Genomic DNA, 12,199 nt, shown 5'->3' on the forward strand with positions numbered 1-12,199 from the left:
GGAAACCCTTATACACTGTTGGTGACAGTGTAAATTAGTTCTACCATTGTGGAAAACAGTATGGTCATTTCTCAAAGAGCTAAAAGCAAAACTACCATTCAACCCAGCAATCTCATTACTGGGTATATACCCAGAGGAATATAAAGCATTCTTCCATAAAGACACATGCACATGAATGTTTGCTGCAGCACTATTCATAATAGCAAAGATATGGAATCAACCTAAATGCCTATCAATGACAGACTGGATAAAGGATATATGCTACATATACATGATAGAATATTATGCAGCCACAAAAAGAACAAGAGTATGTCTTTTGCAGGAACATGGATGAAGCTGGAGGCTATCATCCTTAGCGAACTGACACAGGAACAGAAAGCCAAATACTGCATGTTCTCACTTGCAAGTGGGAGCTAAATGATAATAACTTACGAACACAAAGGAGGAAACAACAGACGCTGGGGTCTACTTGAGGATGGAGGGTGGGTGGAGGGAGGGGAACAGAAAAGATAACTATTGGGTACGAGCTTAATACCTGGGTGATGTAATAATATGTACAATAAACCCATATGACATGTGTTTATCTAGGCAACGAACCTTCACATGTACCCCTAAACCTAAAATAAAAATTTAAAAAAGAGAAAAAAACCCAACTGTAATTCCAGAACTGAAAAACATAAAGTGAAAAATTCAATGGATTGTTTTAATAACAGATTGCAGATGACAGAAAAATCATGAACTTGAAGCTAGATCAATAGAGATGATCTATTCGGATAAGCCAAGAGGAACAACAATAAAAAGGAATGGAAACTCAGTGGTCTGTAGGACAATATATAAAGTTCAAATGTGTATTTTGAGTGCCAGGATGGGATAGAGAAAATGGGGAAGGAAAGCTATCTGAATAAATAATGGCTGAAAAATTCCTCTAGTATCATTTTTCTTGGGAAATCCATTATTTACAAATTTAATGAAACTCGATGAACCACAAAGAGGATAACTACAAGGGAAAGCAACATCTAGGTACGTTGTAGTCAAGCTACTGAAAACAAAGAAGGGTAAGAAAGTAGTCAGAGGAAAATGAAACACTACATATGGGAGCATATTAAGAACTTAATTCTCATCAGAAACAATGGAAGCCAGAAGACAGTGGAGCAACATCTCTAAAACAGTGAAAGAAAAAAAAAAAAATCTTCCAATCCAGAACTCTATATCTAGGGAAATAGAACAAATTCAAGAATGAAGGTGAAATAAATATCTTTTGAGATACATGAAAGCTAAGAAAATTCATCAACAGAACTGCACTAAAAGAAATATTAAAGGAAGTCTTTCAATCTGAAGAAAAATGAAACTAGAGGAAATCTTTGATCTTTGGGTAGAAATGAAGAACACAGGAAATGGTAAATGTGTGGGTAAATATTAATGAATAGTTATTTGCTCTTAATTTCTTTGTAATAATATGACTTTAAAGTAAACAGTTTAATAGTATATACTAGGGCTTGGCAACTATAGCATAAAGGATGAGGTGGAATGGAAGTGAATCTATATGATGGAGAGTTTCTTACATTTATGTACAATATTAACTCTAAGTAGACAGTAAAAAGTTAAAGATATACATCGTAATCTCTAGAGTGAGCACTACAAAAATGCAAAGAGGTATAGCTAAGAAGATAATAGATACATTAAAAGTGAATTATAAAATATATTTGATTAATCTGGGCAGGAAATGGGGAACATGGGATCAAAATCAGATGGAGCAAATAGTAAAAGGATAGACCTAAATCCAAACATATCAAACATAACATTCAATGTAAATGGGCTAAACACTCCAATTAAAAGGCAGAGACTGTCAGAATGAATAAAAGAGCAAGACTTTTGCTGTCTCCAAGAGATGCAATTTTAATATAGAGACTCAGATGGGTTGATAGTAAGAGGTTGTAAATTATATACCATGCAAGGGGCAAGCATAAGAAAGTGGGAATTGCTATGTTAATAGCAGACAAAGTGGAGTTCCAAAGAGTATTGCCTCAGATAGAGGTAATAATTATGTAAGGTTCAATTAATCAGAAACACATAGAACTCATAAATATGTTTGCACCCAATAACAGAGCCTCAAAACATATGAAACAAAAATTGACAGTACAAAGGAACAACTAGGCATTTCCACAATTGTAGTTGGAGATTTCATCATCCCTGCCTCAGCAATTGATATAACCACTAGACAGGAAATCAGTAAATATATAAAATATATTTAACATTTAATATAAATCAGTAAATATACAAAACATTCCACCTAAAGAGACTAGAAAAGGAATAGCAAAGTAAATCTCGAATAAGTAGAAGGAAGGAGATAATAGAGATACAAGAGCAGAAATCAACAAAATAGAAAACAAAATAAAAGTAAGCAAATCATACATATTTTAAAAGAGCAACAAAATGTATAGCCCTTAGGAAGGCTAATCAAGAAAAAAGAAAAGAATCATTAATATCAGCCAAGAAAGAGGGGTATCATTAGAGGTCATATAGGCATTAAAAGAATAGTGAGGGAATATTAACTTTATGACAATAATTTTGACAACTTAGATAAAAGTGACCCGTGCATTGGAAACAAAGCAATTTACCAAAACTTCCAATGGATTGAATAGAAAAAACGAATAGCCCTATACTTCGTAAATATATTTATTAACAGAAAACATTTCTAAAAATAAAACAAAAATCCAGGCCCAGATGATTTCATGGGTGAACTCTAGCAAATATTTATGGAACAAAAATTGCCAATTTTACACAACAGTTTCAGAAAATAGAGGAGCAAGGAACAATTCTTAGCTCAGTTTATGGGACCAGTACAAACCTAAATCCTGATAAAAAGATAATATAAAACCAGAAAATTACAGAAAAATATCCCTCATGAACAGTGTAGCCAAACTATTTATTAGAAACTCATAGCCAGCAATGTATAAAAAGGAAAGTGTTTTATTGCCCATTTCTAGATGATGGGCATACATGTTCACTGACAGATATAGGCCACCCAGCTGTTAGGTGAGGCTGCATCTGTTTGATCGAAAGCCTACACGCTTTCCTATGCAATGGCTGCCCAGGTGGTTGAAGGCCAGCCTCCAGGCGGTAAAGAGCTGTGATGAGGAACACAGCCAGCAATCGATCTACGTTGTAGGGATTCCAGGCCTGAGCAGGGCAGGCTGTGAATACCCTGGGGACCTGGTCTTAGGATCTCCTGCTCGTGACTTCTAGTCCACCCCATCCCAGCAATTTGCCACAGTTACTGATGGAGGTCATTTTGATGGTAGAGGGCCAATCGGTGGGTCTGTTGCTCCCAGAGGCTCCAAGCCTTGGAACATTAAGCCCTTACCATGCAGGTCCTGTTGCCAGGGCAACACAGATGTCTCCTCCTGTCTAGCCACTTGTCTTCCACAGAGACTACGAAATTTTTCTTCCTCATCTACCTGGGGCTTCTGGGAGAAGCGGGAAGCCCTGTGGTCTTAGCACATCGGGCCTGGGAGACCGCAGCGCGGCCGCGTGACTGAAGCGAGATCTTGCACCCTCCTGCTCCAGGGCCTCTTGGCGGCCTCCAGAGTGGGCTCCACAGCTTGAAGGCGGCATTTTTCCGCGGGTGTCGCAGCGTCCGCAGAATCGGAGAAAGTGAGCAGGCGCTGGCGGGACCCCCGAGTGACCGCGGGTGCTCTGGGCAGGGGCCAGATCGCTGCCTCAGCAGGCAGTGGTCGCGAGAGAGGGTCCTGGTCCAGCCCAGCACCCGCAGAGAGAGGAGGAGGGGGCTCCTGGCTGCAGCAGTCTGGTGGGGCGGGAGGGGGGCTCCTGCTACAGGGGTGCAGGGGACGATGGGAGAGAGGGGGGCTCTGGCTGTGGGGGGAGGAAGGGGACTTCTGGCTGCAGGTGTGGGGGACGCGGAGGGGGTTGCCAGGTTACACGGAAGATCAAAAGAGGGAGGGGGCTCCTGGTTTGGAGCTGGGAAAGAGAGTGGGGGAGGTCTCTCTGCTTCCCTTCCGCAGTTTGGGTAAGGAAGGACTCCAGGCTGCGAAGATCTGTGTAGGGGAGGACTCCTGGCCGCAGGGACTCTGGGTGGGGGGAGAGCTACCTGTTGCAGGGGCTTGGATAGGGGAGGACTCCTGGCTGCAATGTTACAGATGATGGCGGGAGGGGGAGGTGCACTCGTTGTGGTGTGATAAGGGGACATCAGCTCAGGCAAAAGGGGGTCTCCCAATAGAGGTTGTGGGTGTGTGCCAAGGGATCAAGTGTCACCAACTGGGGGAGGGCTTCGGGGGTGCATGGGCTGCAGCAGTGGGAGGGAGTGGATTCCTGGCTGCTGCAGTGCTTGGGAGGGGAGGGCAAAGGCCTGTAGTGGGGGTGGGTTGATTGGCAGCAACATCCCTCTCTCCCCTTTGCACTCACAGGCTGCGTCAGAGACTGCAACAGTCAGCACACATTCCTGTCTGATCAGGCTCCCTCCCTCAAGTCCTCTGCGATGGCTCTGGCGATTCTTCGGGACTGGTGCAGGAGGATGGGTGTGAACACAGAGCGCTCCCTGCTCATCCTGGATATCCCTGACGACTGTGAGGAACATGAGTTCCAGGAGGCCGTGCAGGCTGCCCTGTCGCCCCTGGGCAGGTACCGAGTGCTCATCAAGGTATTCAGAAAGGAGCTCGGGGCCAGGGCAGCCTTGGTGGAGTTCACTGAGGGTTTAAACCGAAGCTTGATTCCTCGCCAAATAGCAGGCAAAGGGGGACCCTGGAAAGTGATCTCCCTGCCCCAGGTTCCTGATGCTGAGTTTCAGGATATGCCCAGTTTCCCTGCACAGCCCCAGGGGCAAGCAGTGGCCAGAGGCGCAGGTGAGGCGGGAGCTGCAGGTGAGGCAGGATCTGTCAGTGAGGCAGGAGGTGTGAATGAGGAAAGATCTGCAGGAGAGGCAGGAGGTGCAGATAAGGCAGGAGGTGAAGATGAGGCAGGAGGTGCAGGTGAGGCAGGAGGTGCAGGTGAGGAAGGAGGTGCAGGTGAGGAAGGAGGTGCAGGTGAGGCAGAAGGTGCAGGTGAAGAAGGAGGTGCAGGTGAGGAAGGAGGTGAAGATGAGGCAGGAGCTGTAGGTGAGGCAGTAGGTGCAGGTGAGGTAGAGGCCTGGACCCAGTCATGGAGCCAGACCCTGCGGCCTCTGATGAAAACGATGGCCTACCGGGAACTGAGACCCTTTTCCGGGAGGGAGCAGCCAGGCTGCGTGGAAGAATCCTTTGAGAGCTGGTTGGAGGACGCCAAGGATATGCTGCAGCTGTGGTGCCATGCGTCGGAAAGGGAGAGAAGGAGGCGGCTGCTGGATAGCTTGGATGGCCTGGCCCTGGATATCGTGAGCGGCCTCCTGGAGGAAGAGCCCGACTTCTCTGCGCAGGACTGCCTGAGGGCGCTGGGGCAGGTGTTTAGGAGCCGGGACACGTGGATGACCTCGCGGATGAAGTTCCTGACCTGCACACAAGGGCCCCAGGAGGGGCTGTTTGCCTTCGTGGTGCGCCTGGAAGGCCTGCTGCAGAAGGCCGTGGAGAAGGGGGCTGTCCACCCAGCCATGGCCAACTACCTGCGACTGCGGCAGGTGCTGTCTCGGGCCCACCCCAGCGAGGCGCTTCAGGATACCCTGAGGAGGATGCAGCTGGAGAGGAGGCCACCCGGCTTCCTGAGGCTGCTGCGGCTCATCCGGGACATGGAGGCGTTGGCGGCCTCCCCAGCGAGGAGCCAGCAGTGTGCGGCCTGGCCAGCAGCCCCAGTGGAGAGTGAAGACCCAGCTGCCATCCAGGCGTCCCCTGCCGGTGGAGACGCCGCCCAGGCATCCCCAACCCAGGGGAACGCCAGCGAGGCTGATCCCAGAGCGGAAGATGCTGCTGAGGCTGCTTCTGCCACCAAAGAGGCTGCCAGGGGCGCCCCTGCCACTGGGGAAGTTGAAAATGCCCCTGCATGCCTTGAAGGCCTAGGTCAGGCAAGGCCCCCCGACGCCCCTGGGGGCCTCCCAGCCCGGATGGGCAGTGGAGTCGACATGGCCCCAGGAGGTCCCAGCTGGGAGCCAGAGGGCCTTGTCCAGGTTGGAGGCCAGGAGGCTGAGGAGCCTCCCCAGGAGGGGCTCAAGCCCATCTTGGAGGAGTCAGAAAATGAGGATGAGGACGGGGCTGGGGAGGTGGGCAAGCCCAAGTCCCCCCCGGGCAAATAGGCTCTGAGGGCCCCGAGGGCTCCTCTCCTCCCAGGCAGCAGCACCCTGGAGGCAGATGGAGGCCAGGCCAAGGCCGGTCCCTCACCCCACGTTTGGAGCTGTGCCTCCCACCTCCCCCAAGGGGCCCTGGCCACCATCACCAGTCCTTCCCAGTGACCCAGATGACCACGTTTGATACCAGATGGGGAGCTGGCCTGGAGGGAGCCCTGAGCAGCCAGCCTGAAGATGTCTGCCCCCACCCCTTGTCCTGTGTTGGGAGAGATAGGGGAGAGACGCTCTCTCAAGGGTGCCACCTGCCTGCATTTCCCAAGAGGTGGCCCCCACTTGCCATCCCTGGGGCAGGCTGCCCCCTGTTCCTGGAAGCCCACCCTCACCTGTGTAGGCCCCATAGTGACCCACACGTCCAGCAGACACCCACTCACCCACCGCTAGCCGTTGTTCCTACACAAAGTAGTGTGCTGTGCGCACATCGATGCAGCCGCCTCTGGGCCCGGGGCACATGCTGTGAGCTTCCTGCGAGCCCAGGCTCTGCTCGCTGCTGTCTGTCCCACATCATGAGCACCACCTCTGCTTTCCCAGTGTAGACCTAGGCCAGGGGCTGCTCATTCTCGTGGAGCTGTGTGTGTTCTTCTCTGAGCAGTTCCTCCCCGGAGGCCCCCAGCACAGTCCTGGGAGATGGTGGAAGGAGGCGCCAGGGCACGGTGGATGCTCGTCCTGTGACTGCTATGGTGAGCATGACCACGATGGTGACTGTGACCATGATGGTGACCATGACTGTGTGAGGAAGAACCGGACCTGGGACAGAGCAGACTTGCCCTGCCTGAGGCTCCCCGGGGAGCTTTGTGCTTTGGCATTCTACTCCTGTTGTTACTCGTGACTCAGTTTCTTTGACTCGGGGGGAGGGGTGTTCCCTGCTGTGTTTTTGGTGTCCTGTGAGGGCCATAGGACAGGGCCCTGCCCCAGCGGATGGGCTTGGGAGGGGGCTCCCTGAAGCCGGTGGACTCTGCCAGAGTCCACTGTCCTGGCAAGAGGCGGACCCTGGGGCCCTCAGGAAGGAGGGACGTGGCAGCAGGGTCGGCAGCAGGAGGGCGGGTAGATGAGGCGCCTTGCCAGGAACCCCAGGAGGAGGGGGCCTGGGACCTGTGTGGGACCTGCGTCCTGTGGTGGCCATTTGCAGTTTCTCTCTGTGTTGTGGTTCCCTTCTCTTCAATGGTTTCAGTACATGTTTCTCTTCAATAAACTTCATTCAGTGTTCCAGCCGGCCTCACCTCTGCTGTGGGAAACTGGAGGTGAGGTTTGCGGGGGATGGAGTTGGGTGGGGTGAGGGCCACAGTGGCCAGGCTGACACTGGTGTGTGGGCAGAGCAGGGTCCCTGAGGGCCTGTGTGGTTCTTTGGGCTGCATGAAGCCTGGCGACAGGATTCTGGTTTTCATGGGCAGTGGCTGATTGAGTCCCCAGGGCAGCAATCCTCCTTGAGCACTGGCCGGAGGGGCAGTCCTCAGTGGGGGCCTGAGGATCCTGGAACCCGCCCTCCTGAGCCCTCCTGGGACTGGCTCTCTCTCCCAACAGGCCAGGGAGCTCGCCACAAATTGAGGGTAGTCCTCGATCAGCCATTTAACTAACCCAGAGTCTGTGGGCAACAGGACTGGGACAACTGATAGGCCCCTCCCTGCACAAGTGCGGGGAGGGGACGGGATCAGTGACTTGGACCTGGCGAGGGTCTCCCAGAGCTCACTCAGTCTGTGCCCACACGCTTCCTCCAGCTGTTCTGGAGCACAGAGCCTCCGACCATCCCCTTGGCTCAGATGATAGCCAGGGTGCCCCAAAGCAGCCTGGGAGCCAGTGCTGGGAATGGGTGGCTGCCCGCCTGGGCTGAGGAATCCTGGATCTAGGCGACCTGTCTGCTTGAGCAGAGCTGCAGTCAGCAGGGCTGCAGGGCGGCAGGGGCCCTGGGAGACACTAGGCATACACAGGCGAGTGCAGGCGTGGGCGGGGGGTAGTTTTGCGGGGCTGTCGGGGAGGGGCAGGGGCAGCAGGTCCCTGGGGCTGGGTCTGCAGCCTCCTCGGCCTGAAGGTGCCTAACCAGTGTCTCAGGGACCCTTGTAGTGTGTCGCATCGGGGTGCCCTGCGGGCATGCCTGTGGCCCCCACTGTGCTCTGCTGTCCCTGCCTTCTTCAGGCTAGGCACAACCCCAGCATGTCTGTCCCTTGTGTCTCAGCAGGGCCAAGTCAACTGCTCACTTTCCAAGGGCCCCTCCAGATTTCAGGGACAGGACAAGAAGAGAGGGCGAAGAGCTTGGCTGACCTTGCCAGAGCCTGTCAGGGCTCCTTGGTTTTCCCTGTTCAGAGTGGACCTGTGTGTGCCGTGAGTGTCTGAGCGGGTGTGTTTGCGCATGTGCGTGTGTGTGTCAGTGTGAGCATGTGCATGAGTTTCTGAGAAAGTGAGTGTGTGTGAATCCAAGTGACAGCATGTGACTGCATCACTAAGCATGTGTGAGTGGGAGTGTGTGGGGGAATGAGGCTGTGCCATTGAAGGTGAGCATGCATGTCGCTGCATGTGTGTGACACTGTGAGTGTGTCAATGCGTGTCAGTGTGTGTGTGTTTGTGAGTCATTGTGCGTGAGTGTGCTGACTGCAAATGTGGGTGTGTCGATGAGCAGGCATGTATGTGTCATTCAATGCGTGTTTGTCACTCAATGTGTGCGCGCATGTGAGTGTGTCTGGAACGTGAGCGTGTCACCGAACGTGTGCGCGACTGTGTCAGTGAGCGTGTGAGCACACATGCTGGATAGCTGGGTTGTGAAACCTGGAAGGGATCTAGCCAGGGAGTCTGGAAGGCGGTACCGGGAGGAACCAGTTGCTTCCCCACCAGCCTGGAGCCAGGAGACTTTGTTGGGCCTGAAGGACGGGCCCCACCACGGGGCCCCCTGTCCCTTTCATCCTGGCCAGGCCCTTGGTGTGTGCCGGCTTGCAGAGCTCCTACCATGCATTGTGCTTCACTGCACAGTCCTCACCAAGTGTCCCTGGGGGGTGGGGGCACGGGGCATGTGTGGCCTGGGGACAGAAAGGTCCATCGAGGTGCCTTCCCGGGTGCCCAGGGGCTGACCAAGCCCATCCAATAAGCAGCAACCTCCTGGGCTCACAGACGGCTTGAGCAGTGGATGAGGGAGCGGGATCAGAGCCCAATCATGGGGGTTGAGGCTGAGCAGAAAGGACTCAGAGAAGTCCCGTCCTCAGGACTGTCCCAGAATAGACAAGACTGAGTGGGGTCCCATCCTAAGGCCTGTCCCCTGAGCAGGGAGGACTGAGAGAGGTCCCGTCACCAGGCCTGTCCCTGATCAAAGTGGTCTGAGAGAGGTCTTGTCCTCAGGTCTGTCCCCCGAGCAGAGAGGAGTGAGAGCGGTCCTGTCTACAGGTATACCTCTGAGAAAATTAACTGAGATGGGTGCCATCATAAGACCTGTTCCTTAACAAGAGAGGACTGAGTTGGGTCTCCTGAGCAGAGAGGCCTCTCTCCGAAACCTGAGCAGGGGGAACTGTGAAAGGTGCTGTCCTCAACTCTGTCCCTGATCATAGAGAAATGACAGAGGTCTCATTTTCAGGCCTGTTCCATGAGCAAAGAGGACTGAAAGAGGTCCCATACTCAGGTGTCCCCTGTGCAGAACAACTGAGAGAGATCCTATCATCAGCCCTGTCCATGAGCAGAAATGTCCGACAGAGTACAATCCTCAGGTTTCTTTCTGAGCAGAGAGGACTGAGAGAGGTCCCATCTTCTAGTTTGTCCCCTGAGCAAACAGAACTGACAGAGGTCTCATCCTCAGGCAGCCCCTGAGCAGGACGACTGAGAGGACTCCTGTCCTCGGACCCATCCCTGGGCGGAGAGTCATAAGAGAGGTCCTGTCCACAGGCCCATCCTCTGTGTAAGAGGTCAGAGAGGGATCCCATCCTAAGGTCTGTCCCCTTAGCAGAGAAGACGGAGAGTGGTCCTGTCCTCAGGCCTGACCCTGAGTAGAGGTATCATCCTCCGGTGTCCCCGGGCAGAGAAGACTGAGAGAGATGCTGTCTTCAGGCATGTGAGGCTTAGTGGGCAGAGAGAGGTCCTGTGCTGTGGCCTGTCTTCTGAGCACAGTCGACTGAGAAAGATCCCATTCACGTGTCTATCCCAGAGCAAAGAGGACTTAGAGGGGTCCTGTCCTCAGGCCTGTCCTTTGAGCAGAGAGGATTGAGAGAGGTCCTGTCCTCATATCTGTCCCCTAAGAAGATGGACCGACAGGGGTCGTATCTTCAGGCCTGTCCCCTGAGCTAAGGGGACTGAGAGAGTTCCTGTCCTCATATCTATCCCCTCAGAAGATGGACCGACAGGGTTCCCATCCTCAGATCCGTCCCTTGAGCAGAGAGGACTGAGAGACATCCTGTCCTCAAGTCTATCTACTTAGGAAATGGAGGGACAGGGGACCCATCCTAAGGCCTACCCCCTACGCTGAGAGGACTGAGAGAGGTCCTGTCCTCACATCGATCCCCTTAGAAGATGGACCGACAGGGGTCCCATCCTCAGGCCTGTCCCCTGAGCTGAGAGGACTGGGAGAGGTCCGGCCCTCATATCTATCCCCTTAGAAGATGGACCAACAGGGATCCCAACCTCAGGCCTCTCCCTGAGCTGAGGGGACCCAGAGAGGTACTATCATCATAGATATCCCCTTAGAAGATGGACCGACAAGGGTCCCATCCTCAGGCCTGTCCCCTGAGCTGAGGGGATGAAGAAAGGTCCTGTCCTCACATCTATCAGCTCAGCAGATGGACCAACAGGGGTCCCATCCTCAGGCCTGTCCCCTGAGCTGAGGGGACTGGGAGAGGTCCGGCCCTCATATCTATCCCCTTAGAAGATGGACCAACAGGGATCCCAACCTCAGGCCTCTCCCTGAGCTGAGGGGACCCAGAGAGGTACTATCATCATAGATATCCCCTTAGAAGATGGACCGACAAGGGTCCCATCCTCAGGCCTGTCCCCTGAGCTGAGGGGATGAAGAAAGGTCCTGTCCTCACATCTATCAGCTCAGCAGATGGACCAACAGGGGTCCCATCCTCAGGCCTGTCCCCTGAGCTGAGGGGACTGGGAGAGGTCCGGCCCTCATATCTATCCCCTTAGAAGATGGACCGACAAGGGTCCCATCCTCAGGCCTATCCCCTGAGCTGAGGGGACAGAGAAAGGTCCTCTCCTCATATCTATCTTCTTGGAGGATGGGCGCACACAGGTCCCATCCTCAGACTTGTCCTCTAAGCTGAGGGGACCGAGAGAGGTCTTATCCTCATATCTATAACCTTAGAAGACGGACCGACAAGGGTCCCACCCTCAGGCCTGTCCCCTGAGCTGAGGAGACCGAGAGAGGTTCGGTCCTCATATATATCCCCTTAAAAGATAAACCGACAGGGCTTCCATCGTCAGTCCTGTCCCCTGAGCTGAGAGGACTGAGAGACGTCCTGTCCTCACCTCTATCCCCCTAGTAGATGGACCGACAGGGGTCCCATCCTCAGGCCTGTGCCTACAGCAGACGGGACTCAGAGATGCCCTGTCCTCATATCTATCCCTTTAGAAGATGGAACCACAGGGGTCCCATCCTCAGGTCGGTCCCTTGAGCAGAGAGGACAGAGAGGGGTCTGGACCTCACATCAATCCTCTTAGAAGATAAAACGACTCGGGTCGCATCCTCAGGCCTGTCCCTTGAGCAGAGAGGACTGAGAGAGGTCCTGTCCTCACATCGATCCCCTTAGAAGATGGACCGACAGGGGTCCCACCCTCAGGCCTGTCCCCTGAGCTGAGGGGGCTGACAGTGTCTGTCCTCATATCTATCTCCTTAGAAGATGGACCAACAGGGGTCCCATCCTCTGGCCTGTCCCCTGAGCGGAGGGGACTGAGAGAGTTCCTGTCCTCATACCTATCCCCTTAGAATATGAACCGACAGGGGTCCCACCCTCAGCCCTGTCCCCT

General features: G+C 53.2%; 1 protein-coding gene across 1 annotated transcript; it reads left to right on the forward strand.

Annotated features, from left to right (window-relative positions):
- Positions 1-3,157: 3,157 nt before the first annotated feature.
- On the forward strand, positions 3,158-7,464 carry LOC112424157 (PNMA family member 6F). The gene is made up of 2 exons (XM_024788355.2): positions 3,158-3,654; positions 4,425-7,464. Exon 2 carries the CDS (start codon positions 4,496-4,498, stop codon positions 6,212-6,214), a length of 1,719 nt encoding a protein of 572 aa, XP_024644123.1. The 5' UTR covers positions 3,158-3,654; positions 4,425-4,495; the 3' UTR covers positions 6,215-7,464.
- Positions 7,465-12,199: the final 4,735 nt, after the last annotated feature.

The sequence above is a fragment of the Macaca nemestrina genome, chromosome X, assembly GCF_043159975.1.
Source record: "Macaca nemestrina isolate mMacNem1 chromosome X, mMacNem.hap1, whole genome shotgun sequence".
NCBI lineage: Eukaryota > Metazoa > Chordata > Mammalia > Primates > Cercopithecidae > Macaca > Macaca nemestrina.

Coding starts and splice junctions, on each gene's coding strand:
- LOC112424157 (XM_024788355.2), top strand. CDS start 4,496: ATGGCTCTGGCGATTCTTCGGGACTGGTGCAGGAGGATGGGTGTGAAC.